The sequence below is a fragment of the Culicoides brevitarsis genome, chromosome 1 (genome assembly GCF_036172545.1).
Source record: "Culicoides brevitarsis isolate CSIRO-B50_1 chromosome 1, AGI_CSIRO_Cbre_v1, whole genome shotgun sequence".
NCBI classification, from domain to species: Eukaryota; Metazoa; Arthropoda; class Insecta; order Diptera; family Ceratopogonidae; genus Culicoides; species Culicoides brevitarsis.
The window spans coordinates 30665928-30693465 of NC_087085.1; the positions used below are offsets into that span (position 1 = coordinate 30665928).

The following is a 27538-nucleotide window of genomic DNA, read 5'->3' on the forward strand; positions in this document are numbered from 1 at the left end:
TTGTTAATAACAAATAATAATAACAATTACCGAGCAAATATGCAAAAAAAAATACGCTGAAACGAAAAACAATGAACACTAATTACTTTATTGTAGCATAACCAGAATTAGTCAAGCACGATTAATGAACATGCAAGTTCAAGTACACATACAACATATACTCGAAACAGATCAGTCAATGTGTTAATTTATCGTTTTTTGAGCCACAGTGGAAAATTTGGGTCTTTTTTAGACTCTAAGGGTCTTAAATTAGGGTCCTCTTAGATGATAATTTTCACTTTTTGTTATTTTTTCAAGAAAATTAATTTTAAAAAAAACTTTTAAAATTATTTTCCTTGAAAAAATAACAAAAAAATTGACAATACTATAAAAAAAACTTTAGAGGACCTTAATTTAAGACCCCGAAGGTCTTAAAAAAGACCCAAACTCCGTACGAAGAACAAAAAACTTACGAAAAAAATGTCTTCATTGCCCTTAGGTTCCTGTTCCAGTAGAAGTCCGTGTGAAAGATCATCAAGACAACTCATGGGACCACGATTCGGGCTATAGCTACCATCATCAAACGACGCACAGTGGGCCAAGTGCCCCCAGTAGCAATTATCACGCACTCAAGCACAGTAGCAGCAACATTAATCAATCGCACAAAAAGTTTAAGGATTCATTCGAGGAGGAGATTCAAAAGCAATTTGACACGACGTTACAGGAACAAGCCTCAACCAATCATGAGGAAGCTGCTTCAGCTCCGCATGCGAGTTACACTTTGTTCACCCAACATCATACAGATTATCCGCAGCGACATCACCCGTCGCAGCAAGAACATCAACTGGAAGAAGGACAAGAAAGTCACCACATGCCTCCCGTGTATTATCATCCACCGAGTAACCAAGCACACGAGGATACCCGCGACGATCCGTTCCGCGGAATGGATTTTGATGCACTCATCGAAGCTAGTCACCGCGATATCGCCCAAACCTTCCCCGGCAATTCGCAATTTCAATCAGAATCGCAACAATACGCTGGCGGACGCCAATTCACTTTTCATCATGTGCCACAAAACCATCATCATCAGCAGCAACAACAGCCAAATCATCAACAACATGCACAATTGCTAAATGGGGAAGAGATGCTGCCACAGGCATCTCAACCGCACGCAGTCATGGTTGCACCTCCGCCACATGCATTTGTCTCGCCCATTCCCGTTTCCCTGCATCCAACTCATCCGATTCAATTGTTCAAAATTACACAACCCATGATGCCGCATAAGTAAATTATTATCGCGATTAATTTTTTCCTGTGATTCAAGCTTTGAAGCTTTTTGTGTAGCAATTTCTGTAAATATTTCCTCGTGTGCAAGCTCTTCACTTGTTTTTAATTACAAATTTCGTTGTTATATTTGTTATTTTATTAAAATAATTTAATTACAAGTTTAATTTGATTAAGATTTTAAAAAATCGATGAAGGCCCCTATTTTTTTTTTTTTTTGATTTTACTTAATTTTCATTAACATGGTAAAAATATTTTGAAAAAAAATACAAAAATTGTTTGTTTTTAAAGTACAAATTTTTGATAGATTTTAAAATTAAAAACATATCAAGAAATCGAAATTTTTTAAAAAGGAAAAAAGTTATTAGAAAGAATCATGGCGGATAATCATAGGAATCTGGGTTTAACAGTTTTTTCTTAAAATATCAAAATTAATTTTATTCTTCCTTCAACCATCATGGCGGATTCAGAAGAAAATTTATAAAAGATTATCTCAAAAGCTTCAAATTTTTTTGAACTTCTGGCTAATTTTTGATTTCATTTTGATGAAAAATGTATTAAAAATTATATTTTCGATGAGATCAGCCAAATTTTGAATCAAAAACTACAATGGGAAATTATGACCTTTATTTGACCTTGAACGTATTTCTATGAAAAATTAAGGTTCTCATTGAGAATTTTTAATTAAAAATGAAAAAAAAAACTGAGTATTTAATTCCTAGATCGAACAAATAATCGTTCAAAGTTATATTTTTCCAACAATAACATTTCTTAACATTTCTTAATAACAAGTTTAATTTTCTTTTATGAATTCTCTTTGAAATATTTTTTTTTAAATAATTTTTTTATCACAAGCACGCTTTTTTATCTTCAACTTATTAATTTTAAATAAATAATTAATTTTTTGATAAAAATCATTTAAATAATTTTATTTTGGTGTAACTCAAAACCTCTAAAAAAGCTTTGTTGATCATAAACTACTTAAATTAAAAATAATCAAGTGAAATGCAAAAGTTCAATAAAACCTAAAAATATAACTTCCACGTGTTAAAATTAGGAACACCAAGAGAGCATCAATTAACAACGACATGCTAAGTATTACCCCATTTAATAAAAAGCGCACTGTACTGTTACAACATTTGTAATAACAAATCCACATACAGACGAAGAACGATCGAAAGTCATTAATCTTTACAACAGACATAAGTAACTTACTCAAAATTGATCGCTTTTCCATTTGTGAGTCAATCAAATTCCATTAAAAAATATTAACTTTATATTCATTCACGAGAATTAGGCAAACTGGACAAATAATCGATTATTCATCATCATCATTATATTATTATTATTTTAGAGAACAACAATGTACGTTTATGATGTGTACAAGCAATAAAAGGACTAATCTACGAATAAAATCTCTTTGTAATGATCCGCGAAAAAAAAAATAAAAAATTATTCACACGTCAATTTTTTTCTAAAGAGAAACAATATAAATTCGATATTTTATTATTTAAATATTTTTTTTTTATAAACTTCAAATAAAAGGGATTTTTATCTAAAAAAATATTTATTTAAAAAAAAATAAGTTTGCTGTATCATTTGGTCTAAAATAATGACGGAAAAAAAATAATAATAAAAATAAATTGTCATAGTCACACTTGGGAATTATTTTAAATATTTATTATTTTTTTTCTATTAAATATAACTTGATTGTTAATGATAATAAATAAAATATATGCAAAAGGAATATTTTTAATAATAAAATGTGTAAATAAATATTTGATGCATGTTTTTACAACATTCGTCAATATATAAACATGGAAAAAATTATTTATTCAATATTCATATATGATACAATCTTCAATAATAATAATAATATTGCTAAGTTTAGTATTTTACAAACATTATTTTAATCAATTCTCAGAAGCATTAAAAATTTGCATGATTGCTTTTGTGATACAATCATCATCATGTCTCATGTGTGTCATTGTTATTTAGTATTTTTATTAAAAATATAAAATGACATGTATGTTATATGTTTAATAAATTTTTTATATATGTTACAATATATATATATATATAAAAAAATAATCATCATCATTAAGAATTTGTCTCCAAAACAATTAATTTAAATTTAAAAATAAATATTTTTTTTTTTGTAAATTAGGTTAACTGTAAAAAAAAATATTAATAAAAAAATAATGTTAACATTTTCATCGTTGCATATAATTTGACGCATTTTGACGCAAGAGCAACATAAATACCCGGCAATTATGTGAAGTGAACTGACATGACACGAAATTAATATGAGTCCGCCTTGAGATACATTTTTGTCTCGTGCTATTAGCGAGTAATAAGCGTGCACAAGTTAATTATTTGACTTATTTTAGTTACAAAAAAAAATATTTTTCTACTTATGAGCCATGAATAATTATATCTATTTTTTAAAAGATATATTTTTTTAAAAAAAGGTTTTTTAATTACACTGAAGAAAAGTAATTTAAAGCAATTTTGTTGTGCAGCGTAAAAGTAGAGTATGGTAACACCCCGATCTTTTGTGTCTATTTAAAAAAATAATAATAACAGTTATAATTAGAACTAGGTATTATTATTATTTTTTTATTTAAGGAGAAAATAGTTTTGCCACCCATGATATTATTTACATTCATATTAAAATAAATCGAAGATAAGCATCATATATGAACATTTAACAGGAATTAAATGCAAATAAAAAATCCCCCGCTTAATTGTTTCAATCAAAACAATATATCATTTAATGTATGTTGTATATTATTATTATTATTAAGTTCAATAACACTTTCTTTTTGCTTTATAAATCATGAAATAAGGTGGAAACCGGCGCCTCAAACAATCTCTCTTCTATATTTTTTTTTAATAATTTTTATTTAAATACAACATTGTAATATTTAAAAAAAAATAATAATAATAAAAAAAATATTAAATCGTGATACAATTGACCACTTTCTTAATTTTTTTTATTATTTCTATTTCTTAAAAAAACAGGAACAAATCACTTGAGAAAAAAGTGTGCCAAAAATCAGTTCTAAGATGCCGCTCAAGTAAATTACAATGAACGATAATTATTGTTATTATTATCATTATATATTTTTTTAATACTAAAATATAATAATGTACACAAAACAACATCCACGTGTATTTAAAATAATAATATTAAAGGAGGAAACTTTCAACGCATACCGCACCTGTTTTCCATTGTATTATAAATGTATGTTAAATGTTATATTATTATTATAAATATTTTTTTTTTAAATTTATTTATTTTTATTTTATTTCATACATACAACAGTAGAAGAAATCAAAGCAAAATTTATACACAGCGAAAAAAATATTGAACTTGATTATTATGAATTATAAGAAGGTCAAAATAACAATGAAAGTGATGTTGATTCATGTTGAAATATTTGCGAAAAGAAGGGTGTATCGATGGATTGTTAAAAAAATTTTATTCGCATACTAACAACCATCAAATTCCGGATCATGGCAAAAAAAAAAAATATAAGAAGGAATGAATGAATATGCAACAAAATATTTAAAAAAAAAAATTTGGGTCTTTTTGGTAATTAACGAATACAACATATTTGTCGACACAAAAGGAATTTTTAAGGTTTGGCTTGTGTTTGTTGAAATTAGCAACACTTTTTTTTAACGCATTTCAGATTTTTTTAAATTTTTCTAATTTATCCGTCTGTGCATTCTAAAAATATTTATATTAAAATTCTTTATTTTTTTTTATTTAAATAAAATAAACATTTATTAAATAAATAATAATAATCGACTAATTAAAAAATTATTTAATAATCATTTTAAAAATCAATAATAATTAATTATTTTTTAATTTAATTAAATTCATTAATTGATAAAAATAAATTTAAATTATAAAAAAAAATTAATGCAATTAATTAAATTTTTAAAATTTTTAAATTTAGAAATTTTTTATTTTAAATTCTCAAAATTTTAAAAAATTTTTTTCAGGAATTTATTTTTAAAATTAAATTAAATTTATAAAATCTTGAACGAAATAAAAACAAAATAGAAATTGAACAGAAAAATAGAAAAAAATTTAAAATTTATTTTAATTTAAAAATTTTTAAAATTTAAAAATAAATTTAATTTTTATTAATTTTAATTAAAAAAAATTTTACTATTTTATTTGTTGAAATTTGAAAAAAAAACTTAAAAAAATTATTTATTTATTTTAAAAATCTTAAAAAATTATAATTTAATTTTATTGAATTAAATTAATTTTTTTTATAAAAAAGAAATATTTTAATTATTAAATTTAAAATAATTTTTGGTAAAAAATTATAAAATAAAAATTAATTTAAACAATTTTTTAAATTGAAATAATTTTTTTTTAAATTTAATTAAATAAATTAATTAAATTAATTTTTAATTTTTTAATTAATTAAATGTTTGAATATTTTTAATATTTTTTTTTTATTTTTTTAAATAATAAATCGTATTGAAATCTATTAAAATGCGCTCTTATTGAACATTTAATATAAATTTTCTGACAAAAAAATAACTAATCCGCGAACCCGTAAATTCCTGTTTTGTCCGCTTTTTGAAATTTAATGGAACTGACACCAATTTAAATTTAATTTTTTTTTTCAGTCAAAAAAAAAAGTTTCTAAAAAGAATCTAACTTGATCTGATTTTGATCGGTGCGTCAATGTGTCATGAGTTTAATTAGTATGATGAATCTAATTGTACCTTCTTTCGGATGTTTACACGGTGATAATTGATTTAATTCAAAAAATTTTTTCAAGTTTAGCGGCAAAGATCAATGAAAGGCAAATGACATGATTAGATAAGGAAGGCATCAAGTAGCATCTGAATGCGATCCGAAGGTCAATGTCTTTAAAAAAAAAGCACAAATTGTAGCTAGATGTCATGTAAATCGTGTGTAACTTTTGGCCACAAAATTGATTTTCACACCACCACAAAAACCACGTCTATTTGTTCTGTAATGTGTTTTTCGGTAAATTGAAAACTATACAATCTCCCATTATTGTTATTATTTTTTTTTATTTTTATGCGGTAATGTTACACTACATTTCGAACGAAACAAGATCAAAGCCGTGCTGTTGATTATTTTTCTCGTAGAGAGAGCCTTTGTTGCCTTGAAAATTGAAACAAAACCATAACAAATAGCTTCGAGGCATTTTTTCTGTTCAATTTCTATTTTGTTTTTATTTCGTTCGAGATTTTATTTTAAAATATTTTGTTTACAAATATTACACAACGAGACAACAAGCCAGATAGCGGTAGTTGTTGCCAAGCGATATTTTGTTACCATAACGCATTTTGTGACACATTTGCACAGAAATCTCGATCGCGACCTACGAATTGATTTATTGCTTTTCTCCTCTTGTCTTGTTACGGACTTGAAAAGATATTGACAAGAACAGAAACAGAAGTTCGCGAAGACAAAAGAACAAGGTGTTAAAAAGGAATCTGAGTGATTTATGATAATTACACTGCGAAAAATGTATTTTTTTAATGGCACCAAATGCAAGTTATTAATATATTTTTTGAAATGTGATGATTGGTTGTCCTTCCTTAGAGCGTAACACGACTGACAACAAAACGATTAAAGTGTAACAAAGAATATGAGGAGAAAATTGTTGTCATGATGAAAAAAAAGCGATAGAAATTACCGCATTTCGATAAAAAGTATGGTAAAAAAAATAATTTTAACTCAATAAAAGTTCTTCAATTTTTAAAATTTCAAAAATTGTTAAAATTTTAAAAAATTTACAGTTAAATTTTTTTTAACAAATTTATAAAATTTTCAAAAAAACAAAAAAATGGTAATTTTAATGTTAAATTATTTTTTTTATAATTTTTTTTACACATTTTATTTATTTTTAATTAATTATCTTTTATATCATATATTTTTTAAAAATAAATTTGCTAAAAACAATAAATAAATATTATTAAAAACTTACAAATCCCAAAAAATAAAAAATTAAATTAATTAAATTTTTTGTATTTATGATTTTTTTATTAACATTTAAAATAATTTTTAAATATTGCTTTTATAAGCAACAATAAATGTTAAAAAATTATAAATATAAAAAAATGAATTATTAAAAAATTAAAATAATTTACTTAATTAATTATTTTAAAATTTTATTATTTTTTTGCGATTTTTAAGTTTTAATTTTTTTTTTATTTTTTTTTCAAATTTATTTTAAAAAAATATATGATATAAAAGATAATTAATTAAAAATATGTAAATGTGTAAAAAATTTTAAAATTAATAAAAAAAATCTGCTTAAATTTACAAAAATATTTTTTTCATTTTTTATTTTTATTCTTTCTAAAAATTTAAATCAAGATATTCAATATTTCCTATTCTACTTTTTTTTCGTCTTTAATATTTTTAAGAATTTATTGCAAGTACTTTAGACATGGTTTACCTAAACTAACTGAATATTTATGATAAATTTATGAATAATTTTAATTAATTAATTAATAAATAATAATAATTAAAAAGTATTATCCAATTATAAATTATTAAATTAATTTTAACTAAAATAGTAAATAAATAAAAAATTATAACTAAGTCTAATAAATTAATTTTTTTTTAATTAAAAATTATTTTACTTTTAGTATTTTTTAATTTTTTTATTTGTCAAATTTTTTAAAATCAATATTAATTTTTTTTTTCCAATAAATTCATATAACAGACAACCTTTTTTGCAAAATCATTTTTTTTTCTGCGAAACGCGACAACAACAAAAAAAATGATGAATTGCTAAAATATTGAAATTCTGCAGATCATTTATCAAATAAATACCCAATAAATGTCGTACTAAAAACATTTAAAAAACACCATCTAACATAATTCTTGTTTTATTTTCTCTTTCTTTCATTTTATTTTTCAAATATTAAAGCACAAAAAAAAATAAAATGAAGAAAAAAAGTTTTGTGTTAAAACACATGTAAAACACGTCGTTTTATATTCAAATTTCTTGTTATACTAACTTTTTTTTATTTTTTTTTTTTTAATATACTTTAATATATTATTGGTTTTTAATGTAGTGTATATTTAGTTTTCACTTTGCGCCACACACACATAACGCCTTCGTTTAGTAATAATAACTTTTTTTTCGGCGCTCAAAGAACTTGTAACCATAAATAATGTTTAAACAAAAAAAAAAGCTTTTAAAAATTGTTTTCCTTTCTTTCTCGTCTTTTGTATTTAAGAAGTATTTAATAAAAAAAATCATCATACATGGCTACCGCAAGCAATTCAATTTAAATATATTTCAGACTTTTACAAGATACCGAGCTCTACTTAATTAATTATCTCTCTACGCACACACATTTTACATTATAATAATGGGTTAATGCTTACATGTGGTCCATCATAAATAAAAAAAAATCTGTAAACTGTTACATTTTAATCGTTACCTTTTATTTTTTTTTAATATTTGGATAACCGATAAGTATTTTTTTTTCGAATGTTAATAATAATGATACACAAAGACGCGACGACGACGATGAAAGTTTTTTTTTTAAATGAAGAAATTAAATAAAATTTATGTAACAGGCCATTATAGGATTATAAAGCACTCTCCGGGTCTCACTAGAAATTAATCAGGTGATAAGCGAATGATATATTATTATTTATTAATGTCACCCGTTCGTTAACATGCATTTTTAATAAATATTGATTTTTTTTTAGTTTATTGGATTTATTGGTAATTAAATTAGAACAAATGATGCGCGGAACAATTGGCGTTACCCATTAAACTCCTCCGAAAAAAGCTTCGCCCAGCACGTGATCCGTTACGCTCATTTAAGCGTAAATATTGGATGATGTTTATCCAATAATATTGTTATGCTGAGGTGTTAAAATAATAAAAAAAAATAAAAACCTATAAGCGAGACGGAGAAAAAATTTAAAAATCATGACGAGTAAATGAATCATTTTTATGGAAAAGTGTGCGGTTAATTTATCAAGAAGGCAATAAATTTTAAAGTTGATGGAGTGTGCTGAAAAATACACTTTTTGTTCCTTTTTTTGTCGCTCGCGTAAAAAAAACATTAAAAAGTTATTAAAACATTAATTTAAGTAAATATTTTTTTTTTTCATAAAAAAAAAAGTTTAAATAGAAAGGTTCGTCGCTTTATGCAAATCTTTCGTATTTTTCGATGATTTATTGTAATAGTATCGGCAACTTTTTATCGGTGCGAGAGGCGTGTGGCATTAAATATGACAAATTGCAACTTTTTGCGCACATGCCAAAACTGACATTTTTAAGTAAAGTAATTCGTGGAAAATTATTCATATATTTATTTTAACAAAAATATTTAAAAAATAAAATTTTGAATAATAGGCTGATGAAATTTTAGAAAAAAATTTTGCATTTAAAAAGAGGCTGTTACTTTCGATTTTTAAATATTATTTTAAAAGAAATTATTTAATTTAAAAATTTATTAATTTAAATTATTATTTTTTTAAATTATAATAAAACTTGAATTAGCAGAAAGGTAATTTTCAAATTTTTGGCGCTTATTATTTTGAATTAAATTTTAATTTAATTTGAATTAAATTTTAATTTAATTTGAATATTTTGTGTTTCTTTGAACACAAAAGAATTTAAATCAATTTTTGACCAAATTAAATTTTATTAATTATTTATTTTTTTTTAAATTAGAAAAGGTCATTTTAAAACTTTTTATTTAAATATTATTTTTTTTTATTTAAAGTTTTCAGAAAATTCAGAAAAAAAAATAATTTTGAATTAATATTAAATTGATTAAATTTAATCAAATTTTATAAAATTTATATTGATTTTGCCCTACAAAAGTTGAAACTAAGCACTTGTGGCAAAAACTATGCGTTCCCGAGCATATGTTTCATGGAGAAAAGAGATTCTGATGACTCAAGGAATGTTTAGCGCGAAAAAAAAATTTCAAAAAATTTTCACCCATGAAAAATTCATCAAATACAATTAAATATATATTTTTAATTTTTTTTTAAATATTTTTTTTAAATATTTTTTTTTAATTTTTAAATTTTTTTTAAAGATAAAAAAAATATTTTTTAATTTTTTATTAAAAACCTAAAATTTATTTAAAAATTCAAAAACTAAAATTTAAAACCTTTTTCCTCATCGCATCAGCCTAATTCACGAAAAATACTTAATATTAATTTTTTAAACATTAAACTCATAATATTTTAGTGCTCTATAAATTAATGAGTGCACTCAACTCTCACGGCTCAAGCAAGTGACTTACTTGCTCGAAATGGTAAAATAATGCATGTGTGCGTCCAACTAGGCACTATTAATTATTTTTCTTTTCACAACTAGTTGTTACCTTGCAAGGCATTTCGAGAGTAATTAAGAATAATATTTATCGCTTCTCTCGAAAATCGAGATAAATGGCCTCATCATCATTACTTATCTGACTGCCTGCGTAGAAACGCAAACAAAAAGCTCGCAAACTAGAACACAAATCCTGAATTGTCATCCATAAATAAATCAGCAACAGTGCGAGATGGAAACCGGAACCGAATGAATGAATTTGCATACAATCTGACACAACGTGTTACTTTATATCATATATAAAAATATAGTATAAATGTTGTGTTTTGTATTGAATGCAGAAAAAACTGCCGCATTTTATTTTGTGTCGGTTTTGTAATTAATTATTATAAAATTTAACAGACTTAACAATGACATTAGCATGAACAATTCTATTCTTGGCATAATTAAACATATTGAATTTTTAATTAAATTGATTTTATTTATTATTTTGAAATTTTAATAATGGACCCGTAGACTTCGTTCTACCTTAGATCAATAATTCTTAATAAAATTGAATTTTCAGCTCCTGTAAGGTATGCAATGAAGCTCACATACTAAAAAGGCATTTTTCCGCGATTCCTTAAATTTTTTCTTAAGTTTCTTAGCACATAAACCTTCTCTAAGAAGATTCAAATACATTACAAAAATCCTCAAAGTAATTCGTAAATCAGAACTTGAGTTATTGCGTTACAAAATATGTATAAAATTTTAAAATTCAATTTTAATCAATTTAAATGTCAATAAATGAATAAAAATATAACTTACCCTGTTGAAAATAGTTGGCTTTCCTCACATAAACGCATATTAAGGCCATTAGTTGCAACTGGGACAACCTTTGTCTCGTCGATTGTGGTAACGGTAATAAATCACGTAAATTCGCTATTTCTGAATTAATTAAGTCTCGACGAAGCTTTGATGCTCCCTTTGTTGATTTATTTGCATCAAACCTGGAAATGTACAGAAAAATAAAAAAAATAACATAAGTAACATTGTGGTTGTCAGTGCACATATATCATTAAAAATCATACACGGGTAACACCCATCATCATCATCATCATCGCACGCATGGGAAAAATTGATGCAAATAATTCACAAATATAATGCCATAAAATAAATAAATTATAATCATCATCATCACTTTTCAACGCCTACAAAAATATTTATTTATAAATTCCTATTTTTTGGAGCGAAATATTTTTTCAACTTGTTACAAAATATCTAACACACGTCAAAAAATCACAACAATAATGAGGTAATTTTTTTTTGTACACCTGGATTTTTTTTTGTATCACGCCATCATGGTATTTAATTAAGTGACACATTGTTTAGACGCCTTTAATTACCCACATAAATTATATTTTAATCAATAAGCGAACATATAACTAACATGATTTAAAAAACATTATCGCTGTAATTTATTTAATATTAATGTAATAATAAAAAATGTAAATAAATTTACAATCGTCGTTGAGAATTATTTTTTTCTGTATTGGGAGATGTAAATAATAATTTAAATTTATTATGATATTTATAGAAACAATGCAAATTTAATGGAACTTTATGTACCTTTAATTGTTTATGATTATAATAATATTGATTTTATTAATAATAATAATCTTTAACTTTACACCTTTAAATAAAAAAACCTTTTTTATAATAAATAATAAAATATATAAAAAAATTATTTGTTAAAAAATGTTAAGAAAAAAAAATTAAATAATAGATAAATAAGGGTATTTAAGAAAAATTTTAATTTAAAAAAAAATAAAAAAATTTTAATAAAAACAAATTTTTATATAATTTGTTTTATAATTTAAAATTTAAAAAAAAAAATAAAAATTTTTATTAAAAATTATAATCATTTTAAAATAAAATATTTTAAATTAATTTTATTTTTTTATATATTATATATTTATTAAAAAAAATAATAAAATTAAAAATAACATTAATATTATATTAATATCAAATAATATTTAAAAAAATAATATAGTATTAAATAAATAATATAATTATAATTTTTATAGTAGTTTTAATTTTAAATAAAAATTAATTAAAAAATAAAAAAAATAATTATGCTTTAGATTAAAAAATAAAATTTAATTATAAAAATTTTATAAATAAAAATATTTATAAATTAATTTTATTTTTTTTATATTTTAGATTTTTTAAAAATATTTATTTTAATTTATTATAAATTAAAAAATAAATTTTAATTAATTTTTCTATAAAATTTATTAAAAATTTTATATATTTAAAAAATAATATAAGAGCCATAAATTTTTTTTAAAAATTTTATCATTAATAATTGTTTATTTATATATTAAAAATTATAAAAAATACAAATAATAAGAAAAAAAAAATAAAATATCTTAATAAAATAATTATACATTTATTATATAACATAATATTTCATGACAAAAACTCAGTTCATTACCAATCAATCACAATTATCTCTCATTTGATATTATTTTGTTACGGAAAAATATTAACAGTACTTAATATATGTTAGATTGTATCACTTCGAAAAGTAGTATCACCATGCAGTTATTTTACAATCATTTTTTTTAAATGTATTTATTTATTTATAAATATCATCTTATACATCTCGAATGAAAAAAATAAGGAAAATGCCACACAACACATCTACAATTTATTCAATCATCATGAATATTTTTTGTCATTTCTCGTATATAAAAGTATTTATTATCATTATAAGGTTGCAAAAAGCAATGACAGATGTTCATAGATTATATCCATGTCGATCAAATGTCGCGACATGTGTGTGTCATTTATTGATGTGAACATTTATCACCTTCCTACATATTATTATTATAAAAAAATGGAAAGGCACACATCACAAGGAGAAAGATGCTGATGATAAATGTTTATTTTTTGTAAGAGACGGTAATCATCATTATTATCATTCACTCACACGATACGGATGGACCAAAATAATAATAATAAATTTTTATAATAAATATTCAAACGTTTTCATAATGCACGAAAAATTTTATAAAATATATGATTTTTCGCAAACATAGACATTAATATAACATAATATACATGTTATATATGTTATATGCGGCGATAAATTTATACGCGGAACATTAACACCTTGCACCAAGACACATTTTAAAACACATATAATAATTTGATGCAATCATAATCGATTAAATGTTGCAAAATTATTAGGTGAAGCAGCGTGAATTGTCCGTAAATATCATGTATAAATCATATTAAAGACACAATTATGGGCAAGCAAAATCTAGAGACTCGGGACTCACACATCTCGGAAAATGAAGTGTAAAGCGTACACTTTAAAGCTTTATTATCGTCATCATCTTCGCTGGCGATATAACTAACACTCCGTCGTCGTATAGTTCAATACTTTCACGATTATTATTTATTTATACGAAACGCGAGAATGTGCAACTTTGACCAAATTGTACGAAAAATCGTGATCTTGATTGTCATGATGACGACGCCACTATTTTTTTTTTTGCCTATCCGATCGGGATTTAATATAATAAAAAGATCAGTGCAAGCTTCTGTTTTATTGCAATTTGTACATAATTAAACAAGATTAGATAATGTTTAACTATTTTTCGTTGTAAACAAAGTTGTTATTTACCAAAATGCTTAAATTTATGGCGAAGAAAACAAAAGAAGAACAGGACATTGCAAGGCGCCTAATTAATGAAAAGATTTTATTTTTTTTTTATAATCAATGTCGTGCGTTACTGCTTATTTTTTCGCAAGACAGAAAAATAAAACATTTTTTTACAACATTAACATATATACACATCTTTCTTTCATTATATACATTTTTATACTTTGTACACAAGATATATATTTTTAAATGTATAACATTCATTTTTAACCTTTATATAATTTTATTTTATTTTTTTTTCTTATTTTTAAGAAAGAAAGAATAAAAAAAACTTGTATTTTTTCTTGTTTATTATTTTAACGAATTTTTAATTTTCTTTCTTTACACACATTTTTTGGTCATTTTTGTTATGTTGTGTAATTTGAATGAAATTTATTTTTTATAAATTAATGTTAAGCATTTATTAAAAATATAAGGCAGTAGTAAATTTAATTACAAAACTCAAAATTTAAACCTTAAAAGACATAAAAGTGCAAAAATCTATTTTTTTTAAAGGTTTAAATTTTTTTTTAATTGATAAAGTTATATATATTTTTTTAATTTTTTATATTTTTAATTTTTTTTATAATTTTAAATTTTTTTATTTTTAATTTTTAATTTTAGCTTTTTTTAGTTTCATCTATTAAAAATTAAATCAAATATTTAAAAATTAAATTTTTTAATTCACAAATTAAAAAAATTTAAAATATTTGTAATAGTATTGAAAGAAATATTTTATTTTTTTATTTTAAAATTAAAAATTATTTTTTTGCTATTATTTTTATATTTTTTTTAAGTTTTTTAAATTCTTTTAGTTTTAAGTCTTACATATTCAAAATGAAATAAAATATTTAAAAATTCAATTTTTGAATTCATAAAATAAAAAAAAATAATAAAATTTAAAATATTTGTAAATATTGAAAAAAATATTTATTTTTTTTTTATTTTATGAATTAATTTTTTAAAAAATCTTTATGTTTAAACTTTTTTCCAAAGCTAAAGAATTAAATTATTTTTTTTTTAAATTCAGTTAAAAAAGTTCTATACTTCTTAACTTCAATGAAATTTAACTTTTTTTTTTAAATTTTAAAAATTTCTACTAAACAAATATAACATTCATGTAATGTATAAATTGTTCGTAATTGTATAAAAATACTTTTGTATTATTTAAAAAGAATAAAATAATAATAAAAATGTGTAAATTCATATCATGCTGATTCCGTTTGCATGAAGGTCTTTTAGTTTTAGAAAAAAAAAAATATTTCTCGGGTACACAAAGTTCAGAAATTTAAATAAAATTTATGTGTTGTGTAAAATATTTTTACTATTTGCAAATAAATATAAAAAAAAATATTATTGGCCTCCAACATATATATTTTTAATGTAATTGTTCAATGTTCAATAAGTAAATGTTTAGTAATATAATAAAATATTGTTATGAGCATAAACTCGTCCAAGTTTCTAAATAAATTAACAAAATTGATGACTAGATCATACAATTCTCAACATTAATGCAAAAATATGCAAATAAATTTAGCGATAAAAATCTCGTCGTCGCACCGCGTCTACCAAACCAATCAATTGACATCAATGTGTCATAATATTACCTCGAGGCACATAAAGAGTATTACCTCAGAAGCAGCAAAACATAACGACAAACAAACAAACATTCGCAGTGTCGTTATCTCCGCAGCAAAAAAAAAGACTTGAATACTCATATCCAATGTGTTTTAGATCGCTTACTTATTTTTTTTTTCTTTTATGAATATATTTTGTAATCCGATACTACTTGGTAGATATAGCACTCGGTTACAAATCCAACAAAAAAAAAGAGATACATCTGATACGATTTATTTCTATGCAAATATTTAAATATACATAAAAAGTTGTTATTTTTTTTTTATTTTTTTAACTTTTTTGTGAACTTATTGGTTCATAGCTCGTGGAATGAGAAATATTTTTCTTTTGTAGACGCTATTTTTCGAACAAAAGTGTAAAAAATGTAAATATTCCGCGGTGGTGCGTTCGTTCCTTCATCATATATATGCCATCGACAACAACATTAAAGGTGTGTGTTATACCAGACTATTGTTCAAAAAACAGAAAAAATGTGTACGTAAAGAACAGAAAAAAAGGTAAACATTTACTAAAACACGGCTACTGGTATTCGTCTGCATTTTATTTTTCTTCTACGTTTTTTTTTATACAGAGAATTTTTATCCTTTTTTCGAAATTTTAGATTTAAAAAAAAAATTATTTTTTTATTTCAAATTATTTTCTGATAAAAATAAAAAAAAATCTAAAAAAAAGTTGAAAAAATATAATTTCAGATTTTATTTTTTTAAAATCATTTTAAAAATAAAATCTAAAAAAAGTGAAATAATATATTTTTAGATTTTATTTTTTTTAAAATAATTTGAAAAAAAAGTTTAAAAAATTGTAAAATAATTATTTTTAAATTAATAAAAATTATAATTTTTTAAAAATTAAAAATAATAAAATTATTAATTAATTTAAATATTTATTAATTTAATTTTAATTAAATTATTAATTGTTATTTAATTATTTAAATTATTAAAAATTTTATATTGAATTTTTAAAAAATGATAATTTTTATTAAATTTAAAAAAAATCAAATATTTGAATACATACAATCCACTTAATTAATTCAATAAAAATTAATTAAAATTTTAAATTAAATTTTTAAAATTAATTTTTTTAATTTTTAAATAATTTCTTTTAAATTAATTTTTTTTAAATGAATTCAAAAGGATAAAAAATAATTTTAAAACAAAAAAAATTGTTAAAAATATCAATCAAATATGACAATTTTTTTCCAAAACGCCCTGTACAAATAAATATACAATAAAATAATACATTTTAAATCCCTCTCTACACATCGGGAGATTAACGTACACTACAACAAAGTGACATTGCGTAATTCTAGAAGCTAGAAAAAAAAATAAAAAATATTTTTGATGGATAATGTGATAATAATGTTTTCATCGGAAGCCTTTTAATAATTTTATTACAATATATTTTACCGATTTCCGCGTAAAATTCCTGCAGTTTTGAATAAATAAATCATTAATCACTTACAATTTGTTTGTAATTTTAATATAAATTCTAATAAAAATTAATATTATTATTTATCTCAAAGGTGGTAATTCAACACTTCATCAACTACCATATTTTAATAAATATTAATAATCATAATAATAATAACAATAAACTATATAATAAATACAAAGTTGATCTGATTATTTGTCATTGTGTCTCTACTTCTCTTGGGAGTTGCTGACAAATATTTTTTAAAAATAAATAATATTTTGATCCCACTTCAACCCACACACTCAGTAGTCGAGTAATTATGTGTCGGCATTTAAATAAACATAAATTTGAATTTAATATTCACACTTTATTTAATGTTATTAACATTAAACTTCTATTAAATAACATAATTTGTTATTTTATTACTTTTAGTTTTTTCATAAGATTTTTTTTTAATAGAGTTGAAAAAGAACAAGAAATAATAATAAGATTAATTGAATTTTATGTGTACTTAAAGCATATTTTTTATTATAAATAATAAAATAAAAATTATCACTTATTTATCATTTTACTTTTTAATATATATGATGAGACGTTAATGATTATTATTAGAGAGATTATAAATTAATATTATTATGTTTCACTATTTTTTCGCTCATTACTCATAAAAAATGCTTATACTAGAATTGCATTCAAAAACTTTTTTTCTTACTTCAAGGAAATACAAAACTAAGCTCTGTACAAGTTTATAAATGAATGGAATATTTAAACTAATTTGATGGATTATGTTGTTAAATGATGGTAATTTATCATTTAAGCTCATGAAGGAGAGTTGAAGTAAAAAAAACGCTAATCTATACAATTTGCACAATTTGTATCCACGTCCCAAGCATCCATCCAAAGGAACGACAGACGTGTGGCTTACTCTTGTTGTTGTTTATTATTTATTTTTGTACAAAAAAAAATAAACGAGAGCTTTAAATATTTAGAAGGCAAGGTTGTTATTGTGGGTTTGTCATACTTTGTATTTAATTTTATTTTTTTTCATTGCAGAGAAATTTTTCGACTCAAGGTCGTCGTGTGGCTTTAAAAATAGCAGCAATTGTTTAGATGAGGCCTCGGGGCAGCACAATCATCGACCGACGTAAAAAAAAAATATTCAAATCTCTATTGTCCATTTGCTTCGAAGTAAGTAAGTAACATTGATAAATTATTGAACAATAATGTATTTTCTTCCTCCTTTCATAAAAATGTTAATGTTTTCTTGGAATTACGAAAAAAAAATGATCAAGATATGAAATACGGGAACATGATGTTTTAAATGTTGTTTTTGAACGGATTAATGTTGTTTTTAAATATTTTGATACAATTTTGCCATTGAGAGAAAATGAGATATAATTTAAATGTTACATTTTATGCAGGTTTTCTATATTTTGTAAATCAATTCATTTTTTAAAAGAAATTTTTGTGTTACAAGAAAATTTATTACCGTTTTCTAATATGAATTGATTGATTGATACATTTACGTTTTTCCATATGTTTTAAATATTTTTATTTATTACCTTATTTTGTAAATAAATATAGAGGAAAACAATGTCATTCGTAATATTATAAATTTTTACACATTCAAATTTTGCGACATTTGTAAATATTTAAATGAATATGTTAATATAAATCATCAAGTTTATGAATGACGTTTTTTAAAATAAATTATTAACTTTTGTTTGTAACTTTTATTTATTCATACTGGATTAGATATATTTTTTAAAATAGGCCAACACAATTAATAAAAATCTTTCATATCTCGTCATTTTAATTTTTTAAGGAGTGAGGGGAGGGAATCATTCCTATTAGTCGTATTGTAAGAACTCTCTTATGAGTAGATATAAGGAATAAGAGATAAGGAACTTCATAAGTAATTTTTACTAGTTTTAACATTTTCTATTCTAATTGACAGATTTCAGATGGCAGACAGTAACATTGGTTTGTTCTTATTAAAACGTATCGTCACTTTTCTAACCAAATTAATATTTATAATCTGAATTAAATTTATCAACCTAATCGGCATATAGCATTCTGCATTTTTCTTTGGAATGTCTTTCCAACATAGAATTTTTTATGAACATCCTTTTTAAGTTTTTAGAAGCTCCCTTGCCGTGGCAAGTGGCATGAAAATGCCATTTAAGGCCAAGTGTTTCTACTTATAGGATTTTTAAAGTTTGTTTTGTTTTTGTATTGACTTGCAGCTCCATCGGTAATATGAATAACGCAAGTAAACTTTATAATTGGAATCTCTTCTCATATGCACATATTGTAGTTTTCTGTTACTTCGGTTAAACGACGTCATTGATTTTCTGTTTACCTTTCTGTTTACATTCGTTATCATTAGAATTTTTTTCTATTATGTTTTTTCATAATTTACTTCTTTGTCTTTATTTGTTCGTCATCCAGGACATAAAACATTCTGCAAATAGTTCATTAGTGTGGCAAAGTTTTTTATGAAATTTAGCAATACCTTTAAATTTATAAATATTTTGATGTAGCATAAAATACTTACTTCAGTAGGATTACGTTCTTTTTGCTAAAATTTGACTATTTTAATTGTTTATACGAAGCTTAGATATTGCAAATTTATAAAAGTTAGTTATTAAATATAACTTTGCACTGTCCTTAAAAACATGAAACACTTTCATTTATTGCTTCGGCCTAAATTCGACCCCTATATAAAGTCCCTCACATTATCGCCGTAAACATCAATTACATCAACCGCTAATCCATCAATAATTCGGCAAAAGATTAAACGTGGTCCCGACACAGCATGGCAACTATGTAAAACACGATGTTTTTGTTTTAATAGATTTTCGGATACGATTGAAGATGAAAGTTAAATTCCGCTGAATGACTCTCTTAAACTACATTTTTTGTTGTAATTTGTATCATTTTAATTTTTTTTTCTGGAATAAATTTTTGAAATATTTTTAATGAATGAATTTTAAATTTTTGATATTAAAACAATACCGAGCATTTATAATAAAATATTTTGTATTTAAGTGAACAATCGGCTTATGATTGAAAGTAAAGAATTTAGTGTGAGGTCTATCTTGTCTATGATGAAAATGATGGATTATTTGTGTAACTGCATTCCAATCATTTCTAAAGAGCACGCGTCTAATGCTCACAAAAGCGTTGCATTGTTCCCTGACTGACTCCAAACAAAAGTTCTTGTTCTCCCCAAAAAAAATAAATAAATAAAAGAATTGTGTGTAAAAAATTATAACAATGCCCGTTAAAGAAAAAAAATATAAATGTTGGTCTTTATTTAAAATAACTAAACTACTACTGGTGCATACTAATTTTCATTCATTCATCTGCATTTTAAATGTTTGTGAATCTGACCAAATGCCCAAAAAAAAAGTTAAAAAATTTCAAATTCTCATCGCGTGTTTCAATTTCTTTTGATGTTATAGAAATTTAGTGGCTCCTTATTGTTATAAATAAATTAATTGAATATGTTTTTATTTTTTGGGCGACGACGACATGAAACGGAGACATAAAAACTTACGAGAATTGAATATTAACGTTCGAGTGTCTTTTTAATTTAAATATAAATAAAGAGGTGAGAACAAATGAGACATTTATAAAATTTATGACTTCTTGTGTTGATTTTGACGGTTCCTTTAAAAAATACGAACAAGAGACGTCTATAAATTCCTTAAATGAGGTACGCGTGTCGGTCGTCTGCTACTCGTTTCAGCGCCATCAATGCTGTCAATGCTGTTTGTTACGCATTTTTACGAAATGAATTTTTAAAATATTAGCGATCCAAGAAGCGAAAGTAATGCCGTAAATTATGTGTCCACAGCGAATATTTGATAGATGGCCATTTATTATAAGGGATTATCACGAAATTTGTGATTCGTAAAAAAATCAACGTGAAATTTTTGGTGATTATCAACCTTTTTTTAAGCTGTTAAAATGTTCTTAGTTGTTTCTTGGATATTGTGAAAAATTGTTTCTCGCAAAGGAGTTTTTTTTTGCGAGATGAGGAAAAAATTATAGACAACTAAATAATTTATACATACCTATTTATTTTTTTAATTATTTTTAGGTTTGAAGTTATCTTAGACATTTTTTACCTAAGTTCAAGATTTTATCACCTAACAAAAAAAAATAATGGATGACAAAATAAGCAAAGAAGGAAGAGTGACAATAAGATGCCGTGAATGGAGTCAACATTCCGATATTTTGGTCAAGACATACAATATTTACATGAGACATCATTCAACAAGACTTGCATTTCACCATTGCACTCTAAGGGAAAACTTTTCTTCAGCTGTTCTCAAAAATTAACTTAATGATGGATTTTATAACCGATTACCCAACGAAATGCCGATGTATTACAAGGCAAACATGCAAAATAATTGTTATCATTTTAGTTTGGCAATGCCTTTTGAAAACAAATGGTAGAATCAAATATACGTTTCTGCAAAGCTTTCTATTTTTGGCAAACATATTTCCAAAATTTCTAATTTAATTGACATTAAAGGTCTTACAAAAATTTTTCTATTCTATCCAGCAATATTGATCTTAAGGTTAAAACTAACCAAAAAGGTCTTTAAAAGAATTGAAAGAATGGACTTATTTTTGTCTCAAAATAATCGTGTATTTTAAATTGAATGAAGAATCTAACTACTAATATAATTTAAACAAAAAAAAAATCATTTGAAAACTCGCAAAATTTAAGTTTTTAAATACCTCGCAATAAATTTTTCATTGCGAAACATAAACTTTTCACAACAATACCACAGGGTTCGTTGCTTGTTTTCAACTTTTTGTTTTTATACACAAAACCTTCCACAAAACTAATGCAAATTTTGAAAGCGACACATAAATCATTTATTCATTTGATATTGAAAACAATCATAGTTAAAATGTACAACTATTTCAAATATGAACGGTACGGATTGTTTTTATCATTATATTATTATAAATAATATGAAACAGTTAAATGTATAAAATTGTCGCCAAATTGACTGACACATTTCAATCTCTGATCGATCGTTTATTACTGTTTTTTTTTTCCTGTTTCTGACTCATATACCATTCATATTCACATTGTGATCAAATTATTATTCATTTGTGACACTATGATACAGATAAATGCTTGTCAATGTCGTCACAATCTTTTTTTTCACTTATTCTTCGAAAAGAAAAAAAAAGACAATTGTGAAATATTTTTTTATAAAAATTTTTCTTCTTTTGTTTTATTTTATATTTTTTTTATTATTTACTATTGGTGCAAAAAAAATATCTGATGGCTGATGGACGATAACAATCCACAAAACGCCACCTTACTCTTCCTTCACACTAATGATCACATATCAATCAATTGTTCAACACGGAGCTTTATTTGACTTTTATCACCATTTAATGTTTAAAGCAAAAACAAAAACGGGAGTCAATCAAGTGTTTATCAAAATACTGTCAATCACGTTTCAAAAATATTTTATAGAGGATTACTGCAAAAAAAAAGCAGAAAACAATGAAATAAAAATGAATATAAAAGTTAATGGTTCGTTTCAATAAAATAGCTTACGGGGTTTTTGATTTTCTTATAAGAAGTTTTGTATAAAAATAATAACAGTAGCATAGTTCACTTTTTTTTATTCTTTTTTAATTGTTTTTAACATTTTTTATTTATTTTTTTTATAAGAAAAAAATTTCTTTATTTTTATAGACTTTAACTGTAAAAGAAAACATTTTTTATGTTCCTTTGTACTTTTTTTAATTTTTTTTTCTGTAGAGGAAATTGATTGAATGAAGGACAGAACACCGTTAATTAAAACGGATGAACGATAAGAGAACATTGTTGTAAGCCAAAAGCAAAAAAGACAAGAATTAAATTTTATTATGTGCCTTACTTACAAAAAGTCATCTCCAACTGCAATTTTAGAATTGTAGACGGTCAAAAAGATTACAAGTCGCTTCATGTTCTGTTTGACGCTTCTTTATTATTTGATTTACTCGAGCCACACACGCATACATTTATGCATAAAACGAATATCGAATATTGAAAGAACGAGAAGAACTGCTGAAGGCATAAAATATAAGAGGAATAAAGATCGAATACTGAGAAATTTTTTTTACAAATATTTTTTCAGTTATAAATATTTCTTTCTTTTTTTTTCGTAACAATGCAAAAAAAAAGTTAATAATAATTTTAATGTTTACAATTTTTATGTTGTATTATTTTGCAAAGTAAAAATTAAAAACTAACGAAAAATTAGCATTAAATTAGAAGAAGATGACCGCAGAAATTTTCGGATTCTCACACATATAATTCTACGAGCGAAAAAAATGTTGTGTAAGTAGATCCAAAACATGCAATTAGCGTAATCTAGAAGTTGTGGCCTCGGGGGTGTATCAGTTTGCGTTTTATTTTCATTGTAAGCTTGTATTTTTTTTTTTTTATTATTATTATCTAAAGGTATTTTTTTCGTTCCGTAAAAGTATATAATGATGAACATATGCGAAAAAAATATTCAATCACATAATTTACTAAAATTGTAGTGGGAACCAGAACATTTTTTTTTTTTAAATTAAGCAACCTACATTATTAGAATATTAGCGTGGCGGCGATTTTTCATCAATAAAACTTTTTATTGATATATTTTAATAAAAAAAATTAAAAATACAAGTTGAGTCATATCCGTCCTTGTGACGTTATGGGAAAATAATAATATATTTCCTGACACTGTTAAACATATTTAAAACTTTGTACGCTGTAATAACACATCATTAATGCCGATAATTGACTGTAAGTTCAGAGATACAAATCTCCTTCATTCGCGGTAATATTAATAATGTATTTTTCAAGACTTCATCACATTTTCTTCATCTCTTTTTTTTTAGTTTTAGTATTTTTCATCATCATCATGTGATATGGCAACATATTGAAACTTAATGAATATTGACAGACACTTTTAGCGATACACACCAAGCAAGCCACAGACGACGATTAAATATTGTCTATCAAAAAAAAATAGCAAGCGAAGAGAACATACATTATTTCAAGCCATTTCAAACAATTAATCGATCAGTCTAAATTACAAATGTTGAATGAATGGAAAATATCTTGATCGTTGTTGGTTCTGTAGTGTAGATGCAGTGATGCTTGTCTATTTTTTTTTTGCTAAGCGCAAGCGGTTTGATGTTGAATCTTTTTTTATTTTATTTAATTTTTCTTGTAAAATAAAAAATACGCTTTTATAAGTTTTGTCGTCTATTTTTTAATCCAAAATTAATTTTTGTAAAAATTTGATTAAAATTAAAAAAAAATGTTAAATCAATGATTTTTAATTAAAAAAATAATTTATTAAATATATAATTATCTTAAATAATTATTTATTCTAATTAAAAAATAATTTTTTAAATTAAAAATATAATTTAATTAAAATTATTAAAATAAATAAAGAAAAAAAAAATAAAAAAGCAACAAATTAAATAAAAATATTTATGATTTTTTTAATGGCAAAATGGAAATGTTTTTAAATTTTTAAAATATTTTTTAATATAATTTTAATTTTTTTTTAATAAATTAAAACAAATAAAATAAAATAAAATTAAAAAATAATTAAAATAATTTTAATAAATAAAAGTTAAAAAAATTAATTAAAAAATAATTAATAAATAATAATTAATTAATTAATATTTTTTTTTCTAATTTTATCAATAAAAGTTTTTTTTTTTTTTTTTTTTTTTTTTTAAAATTTAAATTCTTAAACTTTCAATTTTTTTAATCAATTTTTTTTTAATTAACTAATTTTAAAATTAAAATTAAATCAATAAATTTTGTAAAATAAAAAAGTGCTTTCATCTATCGACATCAAAATTTTAAATAATTTTTTTTTATATTTAAAACTCAGATGGTAATACTAATATTTTGCTGTAAGTAACTAACTATGATTATGCAATAAATCAATTAGTTTGTAATTTATCGAAGGAACGCGGTAATGAGGTCTTCTCATCATCAAACTTGGCGCAGTTTGCCACGAGAGAAAAAAAATCAGCAAAAAAAAAATACAAAGTGTGACTCCTTCGAAGAAAACATTCTTCTTATGCATTCTCTGAATTGAATCGAAATAAAAATAAAGGAGAAAATATTGTGTGCATTAAATGGTGCAATAAATTCAATAATTAGCATTGTTCTGATATTTGATTGTGATTATTTTTTGTTGTTCTTTTTTTATTTTGTTGTGTGCTGTATTAAATATTTTTTTTTGCAGACTGACTACTGAATCCCACTAAATACTTATGCGCGATGGGATAAGGGATAATAATATGTTGCTCACATATTCACATGGGCTGGAGTGAAGAAGTAAACAGCAAAGAAAAGAATACAAACTTGTACGAGGCTTAATTAATCGATGTAGTAAGATCTTCCGTGTTCGCTTTAATTTGCTTGGCTGTGCAGCTCGTTTAGGATAAATGTTCATTTTGCACGTATATGAGGAAGTTACAACTAAATGGATTTTCAATAAATTTTTATTTATATCGTTTAACGTTTCTCGAGGAATGTTTTTCGAAAATTTTAACAGCCTTAAAACAAAAGAGAAAAATTCTGTCAGTTCAGAGAACGAAACGAAAGTAGACACTAATTTAATGTTTACTCTAATTACTAATCAAAAACACATCATCTCGATATACTTTTTATTTATTTGCGGTTTTTGTTCTTATTTACTTAATTATTTTTCGTTGTTTTTGTATAAAATCTCATTTTTTATATACAAAATTAACGACTTTGAAAGAATTCTAAGTAAAAATTTTTTCAATGAAAGTATTGAAAAATCAGATAAGAACTGAGTAATCATCTAGAATATGAATTACAAAAAATCTAGAGCTCTAGACTAAATAATCGTAATCATCAATATCGCATAATTTTCATCTTCAAATATTTATTGCTTTACTTTGTTGAAGTATTAACTAAGAAAAGAACAATAAAAAAGTAAGAAGAACAACTGATACTGTTGCTCTTGTTCTTCAGTAAATGCTGTATGTTGTTTATTTCAAGAGAATTATTCAACGGAATTATCTTGAATTCGTATAATTCCCACGATACGTCTTTGTGCAGCCATACATTGTGCTTCAATGATTGATTTGTGTGCAAATGTATTAAGTTGTTATCAAAAATTATTTGGAATTACTTTTTAAAAGCTGTTTTTTTCTAAATTTTTAAAATATCTTATTGACTTTTGTAAGAATATTTAAGTTAATATCAACATAAGTCTCAATTTTAAATTGAAGTCTCATTTTAGTTTAAAGGTCTAAGTCAAGAGCTTTTTCGACATTGAATAGGTCATTAGAAAAATGATTTTTTTGTTAAATCCAAAATTTTACCATCGAAGATCATTTTTAAGAGTTGTAACTTAATTTGAATTTAAACATCATAAGGGTATTAAGATCGAGTGAAAAATTCTTCAAGATATTTTTGAAAAATTTAAAGGAGGACTTTGAGATTCATTTATCCATTATAAATTTATCAATCAAGCCATTTTAGGTTCACATCTTCACAAAAGGATTTTCGTCCTTTAAATTGCCCTATGGGCGAAAAACGGGTCAGATTGATCCCTTAATGGAACAAATTGATCCCTTAAGGGATCAAAATATTCCCTTAAGGGATCAATTTGACTACTAAGGGGTCAACCTGATCTCTTAAGGGATCAATCTGACCCGTTTTTCGCCCATAGGGTGATAAGTGTCATAACCAGAATTTTGTTTTGAAGGATTCTTCTTCTTTGAGAATCCTTCAAAGATAAGAAGCTCACAAATTCCCAAAAATTTCTGATCCTTAAATAATTTTTGGGAACTTGAGAGCTTCTTATTTTTGAAGAGTTTTCATAGAAGAATCGATCAACTCAAAATTCTGGTTAAGACATTTTTTATCAATTGAAAGGACGAAAATCCTTTTATGAAGATGTGAATCTCGAGTTTGAATCAAGGTTGGTTAAATGATCCTCAAAGTCCTCTTTAAAAAAAATTTGACTGAAGGATATTTCACTCAATCTTAATAACCCAATGATGTTTGAAATCAACTTAAGTTACAAAATTAAAAATTTGATCTTCGATGGCCTGATTTTCCATTTAACCAAATTGAACAAAAAATCATAATTATGAATGTATAATTAATGACGCTCCAACTGACCACCCT

The 27538-nt window shown here is 23.7% G+C and overlaps 1 protein-coding gene across 1 annotated transcript in view; it reads right to left on the reverse strand.

The window, feature by feature from the left end:
• Positions 1 to 27538, reverse strand: part of LOC134837617 (PAS domain-containing protein cky-1) — a 103996-nt gene that overhangs the window by 65438 nt on the left and 11020 nt on the right. The window contains 1 exon segment of the mRNA XM_063853000.1: positions 11397 to 11578. Coding sequence (XP_063709070.1) covers positions 11397 to 11578 — 182 coding nt within the window.